This window comes from Thermobia domestica, chromosome 17, assembly GCF_964235325.1.
Source record: "Thermobia domestica chromosome 17, izTheDome1.hap1.1, whole genome shotgun sequence".
Classification (NCBI taxonomy): Eukaryota; Metazoa; Arthropoda; class Insecta; order Zygentoma; family Lepismatidae; genus Thermobia; species Thermobia domestica.
The window spans coordinates 179,130,431-179,155,627 of NC_137470.1; the positions used below are offsets into that span (position 1 = coordinate 179,130,431).

General features: G+C 36.1%; 1 protein-coding gene across 1 annotated transcript in view; it reads right to left on the reverse strand.

Annotated features, from left to right (window-relative positions):
• Positions 1-7,358: 7,358 nt before the first annotated feature.
• The window catches only part of LOC145674253 (uncharacterized), a 39,683-nt gene continuing 21,844 nt past the window's right edge, over positions 7,359-25,197 (reverse strand). The window contains exons 2-3 of the mRNA XM_081744087.1: positions 13,872-18,477; positions 7,359-7,469 (exon numbers count right to left, since the gene is read on the reverse strand). Coding sequence (XP_081600213.1) covers positions 14,073-18,477 — 4,405 coding nt within the window. The 3' untranslated portion in view covers positions 7,359-7,469; positions 13,872-14,072. The remainder of the gene's footprint in view (positions 7,470-13,871; positions 18,478-25,197) is intronic.

Genomic DNA, 25,197 nt, shown 5'->3' on the forward strand with positions numbered 1-25,197 from the left:
AGTGTTCATGGATTGCATAATTCAAAAGGAAGAATAAATTCTATTGTTTCTCAAGTTGCAAGTGGAGTTACAACACCCAAAGGGGATAGCAGAGGCAAGCATAAGAAGAGGCCAAACAGAATAGACGAAAATCAACTTCAGTCTGTTAGGGATCACATAAACAACATACCAAAGTACCAGAGCCATTACAGCAGATCGGATAATCAGGAAAAAAATATTTTTTGACTGTGATTTATCAATTTCCCGGTTTTACGAAGATTTTTACTTACCATGGTGCGCGGAAAAGGGCATTCAGAATCCAGTCAGTCAAGATGCATAGCGTATAATTTTTTGCACCGAATATAATATTAGTTTTAAATTGCCTAAGTCGGATACTTGCAAAGTATGTGATATGTCGAAGGTCATAATAGCTGCTTTAAGATCAGAAGGCAAAGAAGATGAAGTAAAAAACTATCGAAAATGATCTGAAGTTGCACCAGAGGCGAGCTGAAGCCATGCAGGACATTCTAGAAAGGGAAACTCTGAGCAAAGATAATAAGAAGCTCTTGATTAGCATGGACTTGCAACAGGCCTTACCAGTCCCAAAACTCACTACCAGTATTGCCTTTTACTGTCGGAAACTTTGGCTATTCAATTTCAATATTCATGATTGTACGAACGGGAAAGGTTACATGTTCGTGTGGAGCGAAGAAACTGGTCGCAGAGGCTGTAATAAAATGTGCAGTGCTCTCAAAATTTATAGCCACGAAGCCCGAAGTGGAGGAGCTTGTTGTTTTCAGTGATAATTGTCCAGACCAGAATAAGAACCGGACTATGATGGCTCTTTGGTTCCATCTTATTAGGGAGAGACACTTCAATCAAATAACTCATTACTTTCTAATATCAGGACCATGGGCGGCGATTAGGGGGGGCAAAGGGTGCAGTTGCCCCCCACTTTTTTGAAATGACCTATTAATGTATATAGTTTCATTTGAAAATATATTATTTTTTATTTATTAGTGGTTCATAAAAAAATGGTGCCATATAATATTTGACATTGCGTGAGTACGTATTGGTTGTCTTTCCGTGGAGTTAATTGCAATTTAATCGCCACGAAAAATGGCCCAAAAATTAACCTATTGGAACTCAATTCCATCGTACTTTCTTTTCGTCTTACAAAGGCTCGGTATGTTAGTCAGCCGCTTTGAAACTAATTGAGATAACATTTCGCAAAAAAAAAAAAAAAAAAAGTTATTTAATTGCGCAAAAATTGACAGTTGTTAATTGTCTTTTCTTCTTTCTAATAGAAAGGAATATCTTGAATTGATTTGATTTTTTTAGTTAACATCCGTTCAGCAGCGAAGCTATATGAGACGTGGACCTACTGATGAACGAGGAATCCGAACTACATGAGCTCTCGTCGGAATAGAACCCGGGTCTCCCACGCCAAATGCGCGTATACTAACCGATTAACCACAAAGGAGCTCATTAAAAAGTATTAATTAAAAAGAGAGTAATATGAAACAACTTCTACCTTTTCCATTGTTTTGCAGTGTAATATACGAGCGAAGTTGTGTGTTTAGGTGTATACCATTGAATATACAATTAAATTTAGTGTATTCAACATAATTCTATGTTTTAGGATTATTTTGTATAACTGGAGTGTGAACTGATTTTAAGTATTGTTGTGTTTTGATGTGTTCCAAGAAAGTAAAAGCTGTACCTAATGGCAACGAACATGTTTCAGGAACTTGCAAAAGTAAATATTTCTTTAAATGTCGTAGTATGTGCTTGTAGTATTACTGTCTTTCATTTTCTAAGAGTAATAACATACATTTAATAGCACGTGTGGAATTAAAAATACAAGTTGTCCATTAACCCCCAGTTTCAATATAACTTTTGCAAAACAAGCCTCATTATTATTCATTACTATGATTAATATTATCCTTTCAATTTATTTGTTTTGCAATTTTTTTTATTAAATAATCTGATCGCACAATTTTCCAGACAGAGTTTTAAGACGTTCGTGAGCAAGGAATCAAATCTCTTCTTACATTTTCGTTATTTAAGAGTACGAAGGTCTAGTACCTACTTGCGTTCCTCTTGTCAATTTACCTAATAAAAGATGAAATACGATATTGAATGTTTTCACTGAAAAAGGTAGTATCCTACTAGTTACACAACCTTTTGTTAAATAAATTGATAGAGACAACCAGAGAAACTAACATTGATATACAAATATTGAGATCATGTCTTGCCCCCCACTTTTAACGTCCAATCGCCGCCACTGATTAGGACACACCATTCTACCATCTGATAGAGACTTTGCTGTTATTGAGAACTTTCAGCGGAAACACCAGCAAATTTATAATCCTAGTATGTGGATGGACATCATTTCCAAAGCTAATAAAATAATCCTTTTCACTTATCACGAATGACTCAACAGGACATATTAAATGTTGAAGCATTATTACAAAATGTGACGAAGACAAAGAAAACGATGCGTGGACGCCAAGTTGATTTCTCAGCAGAAGTTGCATTCAAATTTAATCCTGATTATCCTTGCAGCTTTTTCATCAAGCATGAAGTTAACGAAGAGCACAAAGAGGTGCAATTCCTCAGAGTTGGTCGACCACTTTCAATTTCATTGGGTAAACTGAAACCAAAATACAATGCGCCACTAAGGATAAATAAGAAGAAAGTTGAAGATGTAACAAGTCTCTTACCATTCATTCCTCCTATCTACAGCATCTACTTCCAAGCGCTTATGCCAAATGATGATGATGATGAGAGCAATGTGGAACTTATATAGTATCTATAGGGCAGGCAAAATTGAGTTTGTCTCTAATGTTATACAAACATGAAAAAAAGTAAATTTAACTATAAGTGTAACAAGAAAAAAACATTGTGTAATTGTTTTGAATGTATATAGTTACTTCAATGTTTGGTTTTAGTGTTACAAAACCGCCTAAATAAATATTTTTTGTCCAGAAGAAAATGATTTTGAAAATTTATTTCATGAAGCATGTCATAGTGTTGCCCCAAAACTTTCATTTCATGTGTTATCTCTAAGCAAGAAAGCGACAAGCCACAAATGTTAACATTTTGTGCCCCAAAATAGCGATTTTTACAAAAATTTATTGGTAAATCAAACTTTAACTTGCAGTAACGTATTCATGATATATCGATGCGTAAAGTAACAAATTGTGGCACATATAGAATCAATAACAAGAATTATGGAATTTTTTAAAACTAGAAAATCACTGTACTGTAAAATTTGTATATTGTGACTTGTCTACTTGTTGCTCCAAGCCCTTGATATATATATATATATATATATATATATATATATATATATATATATATATATATATATATATAAGGAAGAGTGGTGTGAGTGTGATGTCTACTTTGTAATCGGATGGTCCTGGGTTTCAAACCTGGGGCTGGACTAAGATGTTGCAAATATTATAATAAATCCGGTACGTGAACAAAACTAAACCACAATAGCCTACCCATCAGATATAGAAGAAAAAGTATTTTTTTTAAAAAAAAAAAAGAAAATAAAATGTATTAAGTTCCACAAGTTAACATGTTAATAAGCGTATGGCTCACCGAGGTACACAACTTCAGTCAATGTGATGGTTGGTGTTGTCTTTCAGCCACTAACTTGGAAATGTCAGGATCAAACGAAGAAACTTTTAGGCGAAGATCCGACTCAGCAAAAAGTCTATTCCTGTACTTAGTCTCCAGATAAGAACGAGCACAAAACATTGATTCTCAAAGGTATGTCGTGTCAAAGGCATTAAGCATCGTAGCCCAGAAAATAGCTTAGTCAAGGGTTTTTGCGAAAGAATGTCAAGCAAGAATTTCTCATTTCCCCTTTCCTTTTCGAGTCACCTATTGTGTAAAATAGATTTTCATTTGAAGATTATTTTTCAAATACGTACATCAGTCTTTACACGCTTTTTGGCTCTGTCGACAAAAAAAAAAAAAAAAAAAAAAAAAAAAAAAAATTAAAAAGAGCCGTTGGAATATATACAACTTCTTGTCGGTCGAATGTCTCTTCTCACGCACATTGACTTGCATTATTAATTCAATCATTTAACTTCAAATTGTATATTTCTCACCACTGTGTGTGCCTTTCTCAGATTGGCTTGCGGACCCTTGAGATCGTCTTAAGTATGCTTGGGGGTCCGCGGACCCCAGGTTGGGAACGGCTGCCTTTGCCTAATGCCATTGGGCGCAATATGCATCTGCGGTGATGAAATCGTGCCAATGAGGGTTTGTAAGAAAATATAAAGATAACGAAAGAAGAGAATGACTCTTTGGGAAGAAAAAAGGACATTGCTGAGTCGCGACTTTCGTTGGAAAAATCTCGGGAAAGAAACGAAGTAGGAAGAACTGTTCTAACTAAATCGGGACGTCTAGTAGATTTATGAACGTAGTCGTCATTTGCATTTATATGCGGTATTTCATATAGGACATAGAATTAGAAAATGTAAAAAGAAGTATATTGAAATCTTATGCCAGCTAGGCTAAAGGAAACGGTGATTATGAGAAATGAATGAAGTGGTGGAATGAATAAAGTGGGGGAAACGGGAGAACTCTGAGGAAACCCACGCACACAGTGATTGTCCACAACAAAGTTCACTTGGCGCGACCTGAGATCTAATCAAGGACCCCGTGAACCAGAGGTGAACGCTCTACCACTTTTTTTGTCAGATCAACCGATTATACCTCAGATTCCTGAGCACCCGAGTTACCTCGTATACAAGGCTTCTTTAACCTTTACCAATTTCGACAGGGACACGAACACATTCATATCGAGAACAGTTAAAATTCCGAAGGCTCTTCCACCAGGACCCGGCTTACCAAAGGCAGACCTGCTAGCCACTAGACCAGCCGTGAGGGCCAAATGAGCCACCGCGTCGCCTTAAAAAGAAGTAGGGAACCTTCTTGACCATGATTGTATTTTGCATTTATGAAATCAGTAATGTTTTTTACTTATGCATGAAACAAAGTCAGGCATATGTCCACCTCCCACTTAGTCTACATGTGCAGTATTTGTACACTTCGCAAAATAATTGATAACACTAACTCAGATGTATTGAAGCATTTGTATGATCGAGATTTTTACTCACGACAAGTATAGTTTTACTCTACTTTCCTCGCTTGAAAGCAAAACTCTGAATTTTTAGAAACAGGCTGTCAATTCTACTGAAGATAATATAAAGTAACTTCGAACTGAATTTGCGAAACTATATATTAAAATGCTAGGTTTATATGTTTGTCCCCAAAGAAAAGTTTATATGCTTGTCTCGATTCCTTTCGATAATGAGATCTCGAAAACCACAAGTGCTAGAAACGTGCCGTTTTCGCTGGTTGATTTCAAATTTTGCGCAAATTGACCAGTTCTAATTGAATATTAAAAAACGCGGTTGTTATTTCTTTATTACATGTTTTAGGAGTACTCTGGAAGTGTTGATTTTTACGAAAGTAAAGCACCATATATCAATGACATTATAGTTAATTGTGTATGTAATGTATTTACTTATTACATACTGCATGCAAGAAGAAAGAAAACACTGGTCATAGAAAATACCTGAATTAGAAACTTCAACCATAAGTAGGCTCAAATCTAGCAAACGATGAGGGATAATGAAAAAAAAATCTTCCCTGATACCCCTTGCCGATTTTTATGAAGGCGTCCTTCATTTGTATGTGTAAAGGAACATGTACGGATGTGAGGAATGACAAGGAGATTCAATCTCATATGTGAGTGGTGCACTGTGTAGAGATCGCAGGCTCAGTTAGTATCATAGGGAAAAAATCTGAATGATGCTACGTTCTATTGAAATCTGGAAACTGAAAAAAAAATGGAACTTTATTGCACAACAAATTCCATACAGTGTAGCATCGAGAAGCATTTCAATGGAAGTTGTTTTCAGCACTAAAGTTGGAAATTTTATTTTCCGATTTTCGGATTCCAATTAAACCTGCATCATTTTAGATCTGTATTCTTGTTCTGTTCGAACGAAGTAATATATGTACGAGAGCTTGTGTCTATTTTTCACATTTATGTTTTTGGTGGGATTACAGCTATGGCATTTTACTCAGATTTCAGTACTGATTTACAAGTTGCAAACAAACATTTCTGAATGAAGTAGCATACCATCGTTTACATCGTGCAAATATTTCTTCAAGTAGAATTTCTTCGTATACAGCGTTGAATTTTCTCTAGAATGATATATAACTACTACTTAGTGTACACGTATATCTTCTCGGTAAATTTAGTACATAAACAGTAGTCTTTTGTTCTGATCTGTTCTGTCCATTAATCAATTAAAATAAATTGCAATTAATCAATCAATTGAAAATAATTTCCGTAGAAATTAATTGCAATTAACATAATTGTAAATTGCATTTAATTCAAATTGAATGGATTAATTTAATTGAAATTACTTTCAATTCATTGCAACTGTATTAATTTTTAAATTACATTCAATTGCAATTGAATGACTTCATTTAATTGCAATTGCTTTCACAGCAATAACTTTTAATTTGATAGATTAATTGCTGTTGATTCTTATTGATTAATGGTCAGCTGCAATTAACAATTGACCATTAATTAATTTCAATTACTAATTGCGACTAACAATTAAACTTACTGATTAATTGTTAATTTTTAATTCAATTGAAATTTGTGCAATTCTGGTTCTGATAAAACACACTTAACCTATTGTTTTTAATATTGTTGAACTAGTTCTTCATCTCTAGTTTTGAGTATGTTTGAATATTAAAACATTCCGACTTTTAAACTTGTTTTATCAGAGATAACTCAGATGATCAACGGCTGTTTCAAGCAGGTGGAGACAGGATTCAAATAATTTATAGAATTGTAGTATATAGCCTGACCAGAAAGTCCTTTTACAAATTTTCATCACTAAATTAATGATACTATATATTTGGCGTGGGAGACCCGGGTTCGATTCCATTCCGAGCTCATGTGATTCGTATTCCAAGTTAATCAGTAGGTCTTGTCTCATATAGCCTCACTGCTATACTTGCAGTTATTTGTCCAAAACGTCCATATGTGTATCTCCATATCAAAAATGCTGGTATGGGAATAAAATATCATAATATAATAGATTTATGTAGCTTTCCGACGCTCCAGTTCTTTAATTACATTCTTCTTGATACTTGTGCATTATTTTCTAATTGTTTGTCAGAAACTAACAAATTTTATGAACGTCTTATTATACTTATAAATTACATATGAGTTTATATTGTAATAACATTTAATGATTTTTTTTAGAAAACAGGACATACCATCAACATATTTTTTTAAAGTAAAACATCATTAGAATCTGTATATAAAATAATTTATTGAAAATATTTATGTACAAACAAATTGTCCCATGTTTGATGTATGTAGCAAAAGAGAAATTGCAAACTGCAGAGCAAAATTTCTGCTTTCTTGTTCTAACCTGCAATAGACGATACAATAGTTACTAGTAATTCTAGAATTTATTACGTAATAATATAGTTTATATAAATTATCATAAACATCACATTTTTATTTTATTTTTTTGCTACTAAAGAACAATGAAAGGTGACCACTTTTTACATAAATATGTGTAAAGGAAAAATAAATTTATTTATCTCTAAAATTCAAAAGAATTGCTTGTTTTCTTTAAAGTATATTATGGTCGTTTTGCATTTGAACTACTGTGAATTCTATGTGAGAAAAGGACGGCGTTTTAATAGTACAGTTCAAATGTGACTAGTGTAAAGTTTGGATTAATTGGTTCCACCACCACGAATGAGTACCGTGTACTGTTAAAACGTGTACCAAGCATGTAAAAATAAATCGAGACCTACATATTTCAGTAACGTAAGTAATTGTATGGCTTAAAAGAAGTCAAATCTTTTAGTTTAACGTCCCACGTTTATGCCCTTTAGGCTAAGGAAGACTATTATTTACGTAAGTGAATGATAAATAACAACAAAAGGCAGTCATTGCCTCGTGATAGATATATACACAATTTTGGGAAACAGTTCGATTTTTTCTTGAGTGTGATTCTGTCATCAATACGCCGTATCAAGAATCAGATTTTTTGAAAGCTTAGTACAGGGAACGATTTTATACCTAACAAGCAAGGGGCGCGATATCGAGACTCGAATTGCGCAATAAGAGTTACACATACTGAAAGGGCATCAGGTAGTTAGTAAGTTACCAAATTATTAGCTGCAGTCCGCCAGTAGGGAAAAAGTTATGGGACTGTAAAGTTCAGAGCCTGTCGTACGAAAACCACACAAAACTTAGCATTTGGCTTGTTCCTCTTTGTATTGACGAGAAATAATAAACTCTAACGCATTCCCATCACAGAACATGATGTTTGACATAAGAAAATCTGTATAAGAAGAATTGCCAGTGTTGCCATCCATAGAAATTACAGTGTTGCCAGAATAAGAATACCTCGAAAAGCTTGCAAGCAAATAGTACGTGATCGGGCCTTATGTTGCACAATAAGGGTTATATATTCTGAAAGAGCATCAATCATGAAATGACCACGTTGTTAGCTGCAGTCCGCCAGTAGGGCAAAATTATGGGGCTGCAAAGTAAACATGAGGGACTATGGCAAACAGAAGGAATAACCTGTTTGTGTGTGCAAAACCAAATGGTATTTGTTTGGGAAGGGGATATAGCTATGTAAATGACAGTGTTAAGCCACACAATTGATATGAAGAGCAGAAAGTATCGAGTGATCCAAACAAAAACAGTTAGTATAATATGCGCATCGGACGATAGCCAGCGACGCGCAGTAATAACACATTTCTGTGGTAAGGGAGTCAAAACAGCGCTCCTGGAGACTTGCCATTGGTGTCATCTATAGACATTACAGTGTTGCTAGAATACCCTACGCTCTTCGTTAAGACACGGACTACAAGAATAAATTCAACGGCGTTATTCAGCGGCGATATATCACTAACAACACGAACCGAGCTTTACGATTCGCGATGCTCGGCATTTGTGTTGTCTGTCTGTCGGTATGCCTCACGATAAATGCCCAACGAACAAACCGATTCGAACCCGAATGACATTTTCACAGGCTTATCGTGAGGTCTACTTTGCGAAGCATCTTCATACTAGTGTTCTCTTGGTAGCTTTTGTACTTATGTTTAAGTAATATTCTGTAATGTTAATACAAGTATAATATAACTACTTTCATTCTTACAAACTAAATAACGTATTATGTAAAATGTAATTCCGTGCGAACCACGAAAACATGATGTCACAAAACACCGTTGTGTTCACTCTTTCATTCGCTGCAAACCAAGCTTTTCGCTGTATTCTTATTGGGGCAACACTGTAATTTCTATGGATGGCAACGCTGACAATTTTTCTCATATAGATTTTCTTATGTCAAACATCATGTTTTGTGATGGGAATACGTTAGAGTTCATTATCTCTTGTCAATACAAAGAGGAACAAGCCAAATGCTAAGTTTTGTGTGGTTTTCGTACGACAGGCCCTGAACTTTACAGTCCCATAACTTTTTCCCTACTGGCGGACTGCAGCTAATAATTTGGTAATTTACTAACTACCTGATGCTCTTTCAGTATATGTAACTCTTATTGCGCAATTCGAGTCTCGATATCGCGCCCCTTGCTTGTAAGTAGTGATGAGCGCAAGAGTCTTGATCTTGCAGTTTGTGCAAGAGTCTTGCATGTAAGACCAAGACCAGGAATCCCGATGCAAGACCAAGACCATGACCAAGACTCTTGCGCAAGAGTCTTGCACAAGTACCGGCTCAGGGGTAAAGCGTTCGCCTCTGAAGTATGGGTCCCTGGTTCGATCCCAGCTTGAGCCATGTAAGCCTTTTTGGTGAACAAACACTGTGTGCTTGGGTTTTTTCGGGGTTTTCCCCTTTCCTCCTACTTTCTTCATTCCACCATATCATTCATTTCTGATCATCACCGTCTCCTTTAGCCTCGGTGCATAATCGTTGGACGTTAAACTAGACATTTCGTTTCATTCCAAAACTGAAGAGAAATGTAGTATTGAACATCGGTAATTTAGTACACCAGAGGGTTTGGGTACAAAACCTCGCGGCCAGAACCTCGCGGCGACAACCTCGCGGATCAAAACCTCGCCTGGCCAAAACATCGCCTCCCGAAACCTCGCGGCCCAAAATCTCGCCAGACCGAAACCTCGCCTGGCCAAAACCTCGCCGCCCAAAACCTCGCGGGACAAAATCTCGCCAGGCCAAAACCCCGCCTGGCCAAAACCTCGCCGCCCAAAACGTCGCGGGCCAAAATCTCGCGGGGCCAAAACCTCGCCTGGCCAAAACCTCGCGGGCCAAAATCTCGCCTGGCCAAAACCTCGCGCCCCAAAATATCGCCATACCCAAAATCTCGCCTGACCAAAATGTAAATGTTCCAACAGATGATAAGGATGACGGTATAAAAGACGCTGTTTCAGAAGAAGTATCACGGGTATTTGACCAAGTCCCGCGATACCACATGAAAATTCTATTTCTGTATTGGAGGATTTCAATGTGAAGGTAGGGCGACAGGATATTTTTAAACTGGTTATAGGGAAAGAAAGTCTGCATAAGGAAAGTAATGACAACTAACGAGGTTAGTTTCGTGAACTTTGGAACATCCAAAAATTTAAAATTTTAACAAAAATCTAATAATATTTATGAAAGTATAAAATAATATATGAGTTTTTACGACGTCCCTTGATTATGTCCTATAGGTTAAAGGAGACGTAGATGACCAGGATGAAGGAAATGATCGAATAAAGAAAGTGGGAGGAAACGGGAATAACCCGAGAAAGCCCACGCACACGATGTTTTGTATCTTCTTCTTCTTCTTCTTCTTCTTCTTCTTATTATTATTATTTGTAATGTGGGATTGCATATTAAGAAACACATTGGGTAAATTTGAAAGAAAAGTTTCATTCGCGGCGAGGTTTTAGCCCGGCGAGATTTTGGGTGGCGAGGTTTTGGCCCGGCGAGATTTTGGGCGGCGAGGTTTTGGCCCGGCGAGATTTTGTCCCGCGAGGTTTTGGGCGGCGAGGTTTCGGCCATGCGAGGTTTTGGGCGGCGAGGTTTTGGCCACGCGAGGTTTTGGCCCGGCGAGTTTTTGTCCCGCGAGGTTTTGGGCGGCGAGGTTTTGGCCACGCGAGGTTTTGGCCCGGCGAGATTTTGTCCCGCGAGGTTTTGGCCGGCGAGATTTTGGGCGGCGATGTTTCGGCCGCGAGATTTTGTCCGTATCCCACACCAGAGATGCCTACTACACGAGTATGGCCTTGGCTCCGAGGCTCAAGCATCCATTGGAAATTTTTAATGTGTGTTCATGAAATTAATATCGAAATAACATTTCCAAAAAGTTAGTGCACGTGACCGCAAGTTTGATTTCATGGGCGAATGCTTATACGTTTAATAATTGTTCATCAATATAACTTCTAGCCTCCTTAGGTATACGGCACAACGAGGATTGAGCGATATAACATTATACAAAAATAAATAATCCATATTCGCAAGTGAGAATGATTTTGTACATTTATTTCAAATAACTTGATGTTTGATGTCATTATGTTGTATTTCTAATATAGGTGAAAAGTATATAAATTGAGTTTACATAGAAGACAGACAGTTGAGTTGTTTTCAGTTTTCACTTAAATTATTCTAAAATATTAAGAAATTTGATTATAATCATTATTATTTTATTTCTTCCTCTCTCTTTGGTCAATATTGCAAAATATATCATCATCATCATCATAGCTATTCTGCCATTATTGGCAGGTCACTTGCTGCAACTGATACACTTCAATGTACGGTGGTCCTCAAATAGGCTCTTCGTCTTGACGTAGCAATTTTCTGTTTTAATACCTTCCTTCAACTACAGTCTCGTTCGCCCCTCTCTCTCTTTCCTTCCACTATACCCACTAGCACGTTCCTCATAATAAGTTCCTCCTCAGCCAATGTCCTAACCAGTTATTCTTCCTCCTCTTAATTACATTTAAAATTTTTCTCTGCTCCCCTACTGCTACTATTTCTAACACCTCATTCATTTTCTGTTCAACCCAGCCAATTCTCTCCTTTTTTCTCCATGCCAACGTTTCGAAAGTCTCCATTTTTTTTATCGCTTTTGCGTGATGTCCATGTTACTGCCCTTTAGAGTACATATTGGAATCAGTAAAACAAAATCTCGTTATTTAATTGGAAGTTTGTTCAATACAAAAATTAGCTAATCGTGGTTGAAAAGAAAAACAATTCGACGCCTTTAGAATGTAAAATATAATTTTGTTATTCATAGTATTTCAGTAATCTGTGCCGTCTTGATTTTCTCTCATGCATCTCAGGAGTGGCCTTCCCATTTTGAATTGTTAAAAATATTAAAAATATTGCGAAACGTTGTGATTTATTTCTAAGTAGTGAAGCGTGGGCACCCATCTAAAAAAATAAAATAAAATAAAAATAATAAATAAAGGCAATCGCCTATATTGTACACTATCATCACACTTATATGAAGGTAAACTATATTACATTTAGAAACATACATTGTATTTCTGTTACAACTGGCGCATTGTAGAATTTATTATCCTTATATCCAGAGTAAAATTTACCTATGAAAAGCAAGACTTACAAGACTCTTGCAAGCAAGACCAAGACCAAGAGTTCCAGTGCAAGACCAAGACCAAGAATGGTTGTGCAGGACCAAGACCAAGACCAAGACCAAGATCACCCGGGTCTTGGTCTTGGTCTTACATTTGCTCATCACTATACCTAAGCAGTACTTTCTCTTTTAAAGTAAGCTAACCTAACCCACATTTAATGTAAAAGGGACAAAATATTTAGTGAAAATTCGATGGCATTGCTGCAAGATTAATTTATCTGTTTTCTAAATGATTTACTATAATCTATTAAATTTCAAATGCCTACAGAAAGTTACGAAAGGCATGCTAATATTATAGCTATTCATGTGTAGGTATGAACTAAATCAGTACGCAGTTTCGCTTTCATTTGTTTTCATAGTTTCGGTCGCTTGTACTGGACTGCCACCTATCAACAAGTATATAAAACATGATTCAATATCTGTACGATCGTGTAAAAATGGTTTCAAGTTCATTCGAGACTCTTGTTCAAGTGTCTTGAACAATACTCCTTTGATCGTGTAAATTTGAGGTATTGAATGGTCTTGTTCAAGCTTTTTTGGATCGTCTACAAACACCATTAGCAAGTAAATTATATTCTACTTTACATGGATTTTATACAGGGTAGCCCAAAAGTAAGTATAAAGTCCCGTACTGATAAACTCATTGCTTTTTATATCTTTTCTTATTGTTATCCATCAGGTAGACTGTTTCTTTATTATTTGTTCTTAATGTCCTTTTCCGATACTTTAAGCTCTGAAGAGCCGAAGCAAATAAACCTATAAGCTATATAGAAAGTTATGCTTGATCAATGTAGGGGTTGAGTTGAGTTGATTTTGAGTTGCAAGTCTCGTTCAGCAGTGAGGCTATACGAGACGTGGACCTACTGATTAACGTGGAATCCGAACCACAGAAGCTCCCGCCGGGAATCGAACCCAGGTCTCCTGCGCCAAAGGCTGGCATGCTAACCGCTTAGCCACGAAGGAGCTTTCAATGTAGGGGTGTATACATAATTTTCGGCTACCCTGTATATGTAATTACCATCTTATTCCCATTTAATAGTGAGAGTACATTTCATGTACGTTGGCGGTAAAGCATGCAAAATATTACACTGTCCTAGCGAACGTAGGGGAGTGGAGATTATTAACGATTAAAGATTAACGTTACCCCTGTACAATGTATTGCTATGGTAGTAAGATGTCAGAATAATTTTGACACTCACCTGTAATAGTTCTGGCACATCAGTAGATTCAAATTATGGTATTATCTTTACACATTTTCTGTAGAAACACAGGTTGGCATCACAAGCATTACACAATAATTAAATTAATTTGTAGTTTTCAAAGAAAATTAAAAAAAAAAAAGTTCCGTCAGTCTCTTGTAAGTCTCTGTATTTTAACATTCATGGCGATTATAAATATAGTTATTCCTTCTTCTCTTCTTCTTCTTCTTCTTTCTCTTCTTCATGTCCCTGTTTATGAATGGTTACTTTCACTTTACCTTTCTCATCTCTCTCGAAACGAATTACATTATTCGTGTTCTTTCTCTCTTTGTTTTTACTGTTTGAGCTTTCAGCAAATTCCAAAATTTCATCCGATGATTTCTCATCACTTCCGTCACTGGTACTGTCCGCATAATGCTGGTAAAAACTTACGTGACTCTCTTCGGGTGGAATTCCATAATAATTTTTAGGTTGTTTCGTGTTCCGTTTGTGATTAGCTGGTTTTGCTTTAAATGTTGGGGATAATTTGGGAGTCCAATCATCCTGGCTACTCGATTTTACTGAAGGAAAAGTTGTGACTCGCAAATTCGTTGAATCTTCTTTCTGAATCAGTGCTTGAGCTCTTGGCAGCAATTCTACCCCATGTGTTTTCTTTCCGAATGAATCAGATTCGGGAGGTGACGGAAGTGGCGTTGCACTTTCAAATTTGTTTTCCTGATCTAAATGTCGAGGCACGTGAACTTTAGCATGTTTGAGACTAGTGCTTAAATCTTCGTAATAAGGCGACTTGGTCTTTAGTGGATAAGTCATTTTGGTATTTACTGGAACATACGGGATATCATCTGAAATATCTTCATGTACTTCATATCCTTTGCTATTAGGACGCACTGGTGATACTTTTGGTCTGAAGGTGACAGGGGAAATACTTGCCAATTTTTCAGTATCCTTTTCTCTGACTAGGGATGCTGCTCTTACTTTTTCTAAAATGCTGCTTTCAAGATCAAATTGATCTTTGAATATTGTATCGTCAAATCCTAAGGAACCACCACCATTATTACCTTTAACAAGGGGCAGCTTTTCATTGTTTAAATAAGTTGCTTGTGTTCGTAAACTTTCTGTCTGGGGAGATGAATTATTACGGAGATTATTGCCACTTTGAGAAGCTGTAACAGTAACAGGAAGTTTATGCACTAGGCGATTTTTTGCATTGGCAATATGACGATTTAGGAATGGATTATTCTCCAAAGAAGAATTGAAAAAATGTAATGACAACATATTTTCTTTTCTCTGTCGTAAATTATTTTTTACATCCAAAAGTATTTCAATTTGAGGAGCATGATTTGATGCACTGCTACGTTGATCAAGACCATGTCTTATCAACTCTTGGTCATTAAATCGCTGATAATAGGGTGAGATGGGTTTTCGGGTACTTCGGTAAAATCCACCAGGTGCCGTCGGAAAGAAGATTCCTTTTGGTTGTTCAGTTATATCATCTAATTGATTTGGCTGTTCCTTTGGCCTTTTGCTAAGTTGTGGGTTGCTGTTACCAATGCTTGGATTCCCATTATCCCTGAGATAATAATTCATTTCCTTATGGGAGTTTGGAAGGTTTACTTCCTTTTGAGGATTGTATTCAATCTCACGATACTGATTTTGGTCCTTAGGAACAACATTGTTTTCATTTCTTATTTTGCTGTAGTTGTCTCCAGTCTCTCCATAGTTATCAATAGGAGTGTCGTGATTTCTGATACTTTTTATAATATCATATGGATCGTTCTGGTGGTGATTTGTTTCCGTTGAGTGTGTCCTATAAATGTTGTGGGACTCTTCCGCTTCATTCAAAGTTGTATGATGGTTTGGATACTTCTCATGAAATGGAGGGGCACGAGGACTTGGTGTAATATCTTGTGGTGGTGCTCTTGTATTCTGATTTCTTCCATAATCTTGGGAAGGTGTTGTCTCGTAATACTCTGTGTTAGTAATGGGTTTCCTTGTTGGTCTGTGATCAACAAAATTACCACTTTCTTGATGGTTTGGTACAATATGGTTATTAGAGCTAGGGTTTCTATTACTGGAAGAATGCACGTAGTCAAAATTGTCTGGTGACTCTTGCTGAGAGTGTTGAAACACATTACTTGGGCCGGTAGGAATTTGACGTTGTTGATTCTGACGCTCATCGTAACTATTTATGTTCACAGGTCTAAATGGACTCTCATCATACGAACCTTTATTCACATGAGATATGTGATGATTGTCTGGTACATGGCTCTGTGGTGAAGGAGTATTTTCCTCATAGTATACTTGAGGCTGGTTATGATTAGTATGAGGTGTTGTCTGAGGTGGTCTAGGTCTAATACCCACGTTCTTGTTTCGGAAGATAGCTTCTGTGTGGGTTCGTACGTTTTCAGGACGTCTCGTTCTTTGTTTAAACGGTCTCTTAGGATGTCGATTTACAAGAGGTCGTATTAAAGGGGTGAACCCCCCATTATTGTTTCCAAAATTCTGAATATTTTTATAATCGTTAGAGGTTTGGATGCCATGTGATGCTGCTTGGACATACACGTGCTCATTTGAGTTTTGAATATTTTGGTTTACATGAAATTGCTGATTAGGGACCGGATAATGACTCCCAGCATTTATTTGAGAATGAGGCACAAATCGACTGTCTGTTACTCCTGATATGTCTTGTGTGCCTTGTGTGAAGGGCCTTACTTTCTGTTTTAATCTTTTTCCGTATCCACTAGCATGCTCCATCTGTAAACTTAAATTGTGCTCCATCGCATTAGAAACATGGATGTCTAAATCATCAATAGCAGTTCCAGGACTTATGAAATGCGGTTGTATTTGATGTGGAATGGAATTACTATGTATGTTCTGAACTATAGGTCTGTAATTGGCATCTGATTGCCCAGAATTGTATTGCGATCCATCGTAGTTTAAAGCAGGTACTTGATTTGCTTGAATGAAACCGTTATCTTCAGAATATGGTTCCTTATCAGCTGTATTATCATATTGCCCAACAACTTGAGGGTTATTCAAACCAGTATAACCAAGTTGAGTGTTAGGTTTGAGACGATACCCTGAAATAACGGGCACAAATTCAGGTTTATGACTAGGTTTGTGAACAATTATAGGTTTTCCTATATCTTCCGGAAGTCCACTTGGTGTTACTCCTTTTTGGCTATGCTGAGGTCTACGTTGTGGTTTTCTCTGCCCAACGTTGACGTTGAATTGAGTTCCTTTTGTTTGAAAATGTGGTTGGTTGTTATTATATTCATGCAATTGTGATAAATCAGAACTAAACTGAGGAGGTAGGTTGTGGTGGCTAATTTGAGGAGTGAATTCCTGGTGGACAACTTGTTGTGAATGATCTTGTGGATTAACGTTTAATGTCGTTTCTTGATCAGGTGAATATTGTGAAAAATCTATGTTGTGAGAGACTGGCAATTGCGGTACATTTGTTAAAGAATCTTTGTTTTGATAGTGTTTCGGTGGTTCTTGCTGAGAATCGTGAAAATTGCCGTTATTTACATATAATTGAGGATTAAACCTTCCACCTCCAGATCCAGGAATAATGCTCTTGTGCCCATCTTTATATTCTAAAATATACCCTTCACTTATGTCAGTGTTAGGAGTTGATGAAGTATGGTCGCGAAGTAGTGTATGATCACCAGGACCCTCACGAACGTCTTCAACGCCAAATGTAAATCCTGAATTTGGGTTTTGCACGTACTCGTCGTCACCTGATTGTGGACTCTGGTGCTCATTAATAAAAGATACTGAAGAATCAGGTTCATTGGTAAAATGTGCCTGAAAATGATCCTTAACACTCGAGAAAATCGATTCTGTGCTTCCAAGAGGTCCTATTTCAACATTGTTCGTTGATGGTTGATGAAAGGATACGTGAGGAACTTGTTCAGTTACTGTGACAGGATGATGCGGTTGAGTAGATTGTTGATAGTTATGCACTTCCCCAAACTTAACAGGATGGTCTACATTGGTGTTTTGTGAATGACCTTGACTTGAACTGATGAACTTAATTGAATTATCGGCTGAATTTAAAGAACTAACTGAATTTGGAATCTGCAACTGATATCCGTGATCAGTATTCAAATTAGAAAAATGGTTTCCAGTAACTTCTATATTGTCTACTTGCAAATAGTGTCCATGATTCAATTTTCCTGATGGGACTTTGTGGTATCCAGCACTAGTTTCTACAGAGGAGTAATGCTGGCTCGGACTGGGGGGTGCAGTTAAAGAATAAGCTTGCGGAGTAGTCACTGTTAATCCCTTAGTTTCTGTTATAGGAGGTGAATCACTGAATTCTAGATCACTGGGTGGGAAAGATTGATGGTGATGAACTTCTAACTCAAAAGATGGCTTTCGTAGATTACTAGATGATCCAATGTGCTTAACGTGGTTTGAGAATGAAGGTTTCTTCTTCTTTCCAAGGCCTACGATTGGAAAAATACGTCCTTTATTGTGATTTCCATGGTGATGATGATGCTTGTGGCGATGCTTCACTAATTTTAAAGGTTCGTCAACTGTATGGTGTACATAGTGAACTTTGTATGGAATGTGGATAACTACTTTGTTGTCCCGTTTGCTGAAAAGAACAGAAAATGAGGCAGATATTAGCTAAAAGTTGGTCATCAATGCTATAATAGAATATAGAGAAAAGAGCATAAACAAATTTATGAGCATACATACAAATATAACATAAAAATTTAAATGTAGGGCTAATCTAAATTTTGAATTATTCTTGAATTGTAGAGAACAAAAAGAGTTTTAAGTTAAGTATACTAGTGCAATATTTGATTCTCACAGAGGAAGAATAAGGTTTAGAGAATATTTGAAATATGTACAGGATGTTTCAAAACAACACCGATAACGTTTGGGAGGTGATTCTTGACACCAAGATAACACAAACAAGTATAAACCAACCTGGGCGCATAAATGCTTCGTTTCGGAGTTATAGGCTGCTGAAAACAAGAAAAAAAAGAACTTTAAAGGTCCATAGCTCCAAAACTATGGGACTTATCGTAGTCGGATCAAGACTTCACTCAGGAACTCCTGAGGTACTCAAGCAACATTTTTTATAGAGGCAGTTTCGCTACAGCGATATAATTAAAAAAAAAACTCACCAACTACCTCTATAAAAATAGTTGCGGAAGTACCATAGAATGTTGAAACATGGATATTTGGATAGGACACATACTTTTTCCTAAGCGAAGTCTTGACCCGACTACGGTAGGTTCGATAGTTTTGGAGCTATGGACCTTTAAAGTTAATTCTCTTTCATGTTTTCGGCAGGCTATAACTCCGAAAGGAAGCATTTGTGCACTCAGGTTTGTCAATACCTTTTATCTTATTTTGTTGTCAGGAATCACCCCCAAACATTGTCGGTGTTATTTTGAAACACCCTGTATATACTATTTTTTTTTCTAATTTCAAAGTAGCTAATGATATTGATTTGATTTCACTAGACTTTCGCAAACTCTCACACATTCGCTTCTAAATAACTTTTCATTTAATGACATTTAGCCGTTTCAAAACTTAACAAAAATGTATCACAACTGCATTATCTGGATAGTCCATTAGCATTATCTGGATAGTCCATTCAAAGGAGTAACAAATTCCAAAGTTGTAACTGCCAATTAACATACAAAATAAATTCATGGGGATTTCATAAAAGTAAACGTAGACAATGGTAAATTTTAAGAAAAGTTCTAATAATGTCAAATGTACTTAAGGTATCTTCAAGTAACTTTAGTAATTTTATGCATATTATACGGGGTGTTACAAAAAGTCACAGTATTTTAGCAATAAATTCCTTACATCAGAATAAGAAAAAAGGTTCATATGGATCTGTGATCGGAAGTGCATAGTTTTGTTGTTACAGGACGCCGAAAACGTGAAAAAAGTGAAATTGAAAGGTCCGTAGATTCACTACTGTAGGACAGATCGTAGTCAGGTCAAGACATCATTGAGGAACTGGTATGTGAAATATCCAAATATCCATCTTTCAGTACCTCCGGTGCTGGCACAATCATTTTTAGAGAGGCTGTTTAGCAGTACTTGATCACTCTCTACCTACCTCTCTAAAAATTGGTATGCAAGTACTGGAGCATTCTTAAACATGGACATTTGGATAGCTCACATACCAGTTCCTCAGTGATGTCTTGACCCGACTACGATAGGTGCCATGTAAAGTTCACTTTTTTTTTCTTTCTTTTTTACGTTTCAGGCACTCTATAACTCTGAAAATATGCACTTTTGAGCACAGATGTATAGGCATTTTTTTCTTATTTTGATGTAAGAAATCTGTTTCCAAACATTTTTCTAACATCCTTTAGAGTATACACAAGATCATTATCATTGTTATAAGTAATGGAGTGTTGCCAACTCGGTATGGATATTTCTAGTTTCAAATGAAACTATGTTATATTATTACGGATAAAATATGGGTGGATATTGGTGAACAAAAATATAAGATAAATGTTCAGCAATCGTGCAAACTTCGAGAATCATTTGAGAAGATTTAGACGAGAAAAAATAATGTCTTTTGGCGAAAGTAGTTCCAAAAAAGTCTACCCTAACCTTAAGTACAAATATATATATATATATATATATATATATATATATATATATATATATATATATATATATAGAGAGAGAGAGAGAGAGAGAGAGAGAGAGAGAGAGAGAGATGCAAGGGCTCGGAAAAAAACGGCTTTTTTTGGAAAAAAACTCGGTTTTTTCTGCTTCGCTTTTTTGCTTGGGAAATTTTGGGCTTTTTTGAAAATTCTGCTTTAAATTGATAAACCAGATTCTGTTTCGCTTCTCTACAACACAAAAAGTCATTTAATTAGTGGTTGATTCCGATAATAATATAAAACCTCGAAAATAAACCATGAATTTCGAAAAGATATTCAAACAGTTTTACTTCTCAACATATTTACATTATGAATTCCAAAGGATTAACCAATGTATATAATAAGATTTTTTTAAACCTCTTACATACAAAAGTAAACAGGGTTGGCAAGAACCATGGTTGTTTTTGAAAATGCCAAAAACCCCGTTTTTTGGGAGGGAGTTTAAACTAGGTTTTTTGGGGTTTAAATCAGGTTTTTTGGGTTTAGATATTTTGCTTTATATATTTTTATTAGATATTGACAGAAATAAGTATGTTTCGCCTTGGTGTTATTATGCAACAATGAGGTTATGCTGGAAGAGGTCACATAAGCTTAAAGAAGCCCGGTCAGTAAATTTCTTAAATTGAGAAACTCCCGCCCTAGCCATCGGGAAAATCCCGTAATTATTCTAAATGTAAACCAATAACGGAAAAATCCTGTTATTGCTTTGCATGTAAAATTTAAAGGTCAACGTGTCATAATCAGTACGCTAAAACTAAGGTATTAAATTACAAATTTAGTACGTACATATCATTGAAAGTACAATCCAAGCTAATGTTGGAAGCTACGTAGGCAATCCATAAATTTTGCCAATTTATATCAATATATTTAAGCAACCTTGGCTTCTTTATAAAACAACAGGCATTCAGGCATGCGGAAATATACAATTTAGTTTCGTTTCGTATGTTCAGGCTTAACATCCTTACGTAATACCGAGATTATCAAGGAGAAGACTTTCGCTTGAAGTTATATCCGAACCGCTACTTTGTTTACGCATGAAAGAAGGGTTGTGGTTTGACCGAGAATTGAACATGGGACACCTTGATTAAAAAATGAAAAGGAAGTAAAACTAATGCAGATGGTTTGATGTGTGGAAACGTCACCATAAAGTTCACACGATTCGCATTTTTTGTTCTATTTATTTTATTTTTTGGTTTAAACCAGTTGTTTATTAAAAAAAAACAGCTGGTGTAAACCAGCCAACTCTAAAAGTAAATAATTCTTTCAAATAAGTAGCAAAATTCTATGTAGTATTTTTACTTCAAAATATTCCATACCCTCTTTTTGGGCTGACACCAGTGGCGGCTGGTACTATATGTTGCATGGTTGTGCAACCGGATATATTTTTTTTAATACTAAAAATATTTTTAAGTGTTAAAGTAGTGAATCAGTTAAAAATAAACCTTTTGTCTTGAACGCAAAACAGTATTGATGCATTTCTGAAAAAAGTCCATTAAAAAACGGAAAGAAAGAGAGAGATTTACCTTTCCAGTGGCAGCGAACGTTGCCACTGGAAGCAGTAACATTGAGCATATGGCAGCGAGCTCCTATCTCTTAACATGGGGAAGTGGATTTATTCTTGCAACGCTCCTATCTTCCCGTATTGGACCCTTACGGTTACATTTTCTTTCGCAACTGGTCAGCTTCTGTAATAGTTACGAATTCCTCCGCTTAGCAGCGCTTGACTCAATTGATAGGGTGAGGAAGATACAGACGCGTGGAAGAAGAAGTTATTCACAAAACATAAGCTCGCAAAGAACAAATATAAGTCTGGTGGTAGCAGGGACGGATCCAGGCTGAAAGTTTGGGGGGCGGTCGTTCGAAGTCAATAGATTTTATTTAACATTTATAATACAAAGGTGAAAATTCTTGGGATAAGATTTATTTTTTAAAAAATCCTATTCTGGGGGGGGGGGGGGCGGGGGTAAATTGAGTCTCCAAGAAGAAAATGTCTTACTACTGGTCTAATTTCTAGCTCTGTCTTTCGTGCACATGATTCCGTGTTCGATTTCCGGCGGAGAGCATAAATTAATATCAAATCATTCACTTCCAATACTCATCTGTCTTCTTTAGCCTAATCTGCTGGAATGTTAAACTATTTTTTTTTTCATTTTCAAAGGAAAACATCTTAGATTTCCTGCTTCTTTACAGACAAAAAAAAAATACGTGGTTCCTGAAAATGGACTTTTTGTTCCGTATATTTATACAAAGAAATGCTAACAAAATGCATATTGTCGGAGGAGAGTGGTGTTTCTGGACCCTAAAGAAAATAAAGCGGAAAATATTTGCGGTAGAGATGCTTTCTATTCAGAGAAACTTGGCGAGCAGCATTTCAGATTTCAATAAAGTCATAGAAAAATTTGAAGCCCGAAAAATCGAAGAAAGACCTTCCATTCTAAAATAATGGATAGTTTATATAATTAAATAATTTTGTTTAACTGCGTGCATGCAATTTTCTTGCTTTTTTTTCTTTTCGGAATAACGCCATCATTCATGGCTTACAGCACATATTATATATTCGATTTATCTCGTGTTCAATAACATGAGTGTAGAGGTTTTGTATATAAATAGTGTATAAACGTACATTGATAGTGGTTTTAGAAAAAAAAAGGAAATAGCTTATATATTAAATTAATATTAGAGAAATAATTTAATCAATAATATACAAATATAACTTAAAAGACTTTCCTCTTCATATTTCCTGAATATTTCTTGGATAAGACTCAAGACTCAAGAGGAACACTTGCGCGTACCTACATACCTTTGATATTGCAACATTGCAACCGGTGCTTGTACAGGCTACGTGCCGCTACTGGCTGACACACAATCATAGTCATACGTATTGCAAATAAAATCAGAAAAATAAACACACTGCTGAACAAGACTGCACTTATTTAATGTAAAAACACAATTACACGTGACGTTTCGATCTTCTAGCCAAGATCCTCATCAGACGTACACTCTGATGAGAACGTCTGATGTATCCTCTGATAAGGATGTCATCAGAGTGTACGTCTGATGGGGATTTTGGCTAGAAGATCGGAACGTCACGTGTAATTGTGTTTTTACATTAAATAAGTGCAGTCTTGTTCAGCAGTGTGTTTAGTTCTCTTTTTGGAACAAAATAAAATTAAAATAAAACATAAGAAAAATACTTAGATTTATATGATACACTTAAAGCTGCACATCTAGAGCTTTTGGTTTTGTATATTCTTGAAATTCTACAGTTTTATATAAGCACCATCACGGTTTACTCAGTCCTCAAGTTTTCTGTATTTTTAACAAGAGGGATTCAACATATGAAGGGTGTGAGGTAAGAACATGGTAACCCACAATTTTACTATTTTAAGAAATTAGAAATTTTCTGCTGCACAACCCATTTTGAAAGTCGGAAAACTGATTTTTCACATAAGACTATATATGAAGGATTAAACGAAGCGGTATGCGTTGCTGTTTATCTGGTGCTGCATAACTCAGCAATTGAAAATGTGTTAGTTACCATGTTCTTGGCTCACACTCTTCATATTATTATGGAACTCTCCCCACTCCACCACCACCAAAAAAAAGAAAAAGACTACGGAATATATTTAAGTTAAGATAAATACAACTGCACAACAAACATGACTGAGTCGAGTTTTTGCGCTTCTATCGGGAAGTCCGGGATTCAACTCAGCATTCGACCATTCTGACAAAACTTTTCTTCATTCCATCTATGAAGTAGAAATAGTGCGTGTACTGTGAGTTGGCCGACTTCATTTCTTATTGTTTTTAAATCGTTATTATTACTAATTACCAGCAGTGACGGTTTTGCGAAGGTTAGGGGGACGGTCTTTTGGACTGAAGCCATTTCCCCAAAATTACGGAATGTCTAAAACAAAGGAAATATATATTAGTTATGCCTTTACTCATAAACTTAAGTAGAAGGACGAAACGTTCCACGTACAGTTCATGATGTAAATAGTTTCAAAGCAAAACTATAACGATCAACCTTGTTCGTGAACAATAGTCGAAATATAAACTTGTCCAATAGAGTTGACAGTAGATCCATGAAGACAAAACCGGCTTAGATTCATTTGAACGAACTTTGAACGATATTGTGGAAAGCAATATTATAATGTTGAACTCAATTTTGTATCCCACATTTTGGTTTATCTTACTTTAAAAATTATATAACGAATCTTTGAAAATTGAAAGGTTTGATGTAATAAGGGCGCAAGTAAGTTGACGCCCTTTTTGCATCAAACGCATTTTTAGCTTTTGCCATGCTTGTTTAGCTTCTTGGTAGCATTTCAATTCAATATCGGAATAAAATGCTGCATATTACATTGTTTTATGTAAGAAAAAAAAAAACTACTTAAATTTTCAACATCGTTTTTCTCCAACTGCATGTCTCAGACTTACGGCCTTATTAAATCAAACTTCTCAATTATTTAAAACTTGTATAAACTATTTTCCCAAATATCAAAATTTACTTACCTTTTTGGTAATTTTCCATATACTGTCACTGTTAGAAGTATCAGAAAGACATTTAAGATCGTCTGTAAGAAATAGGGAAACAATTGATCACAAAAATATACGTGATATGTTGCAATAAACAAATTACTTAAGAACGTATTCTCTACATAAAACAA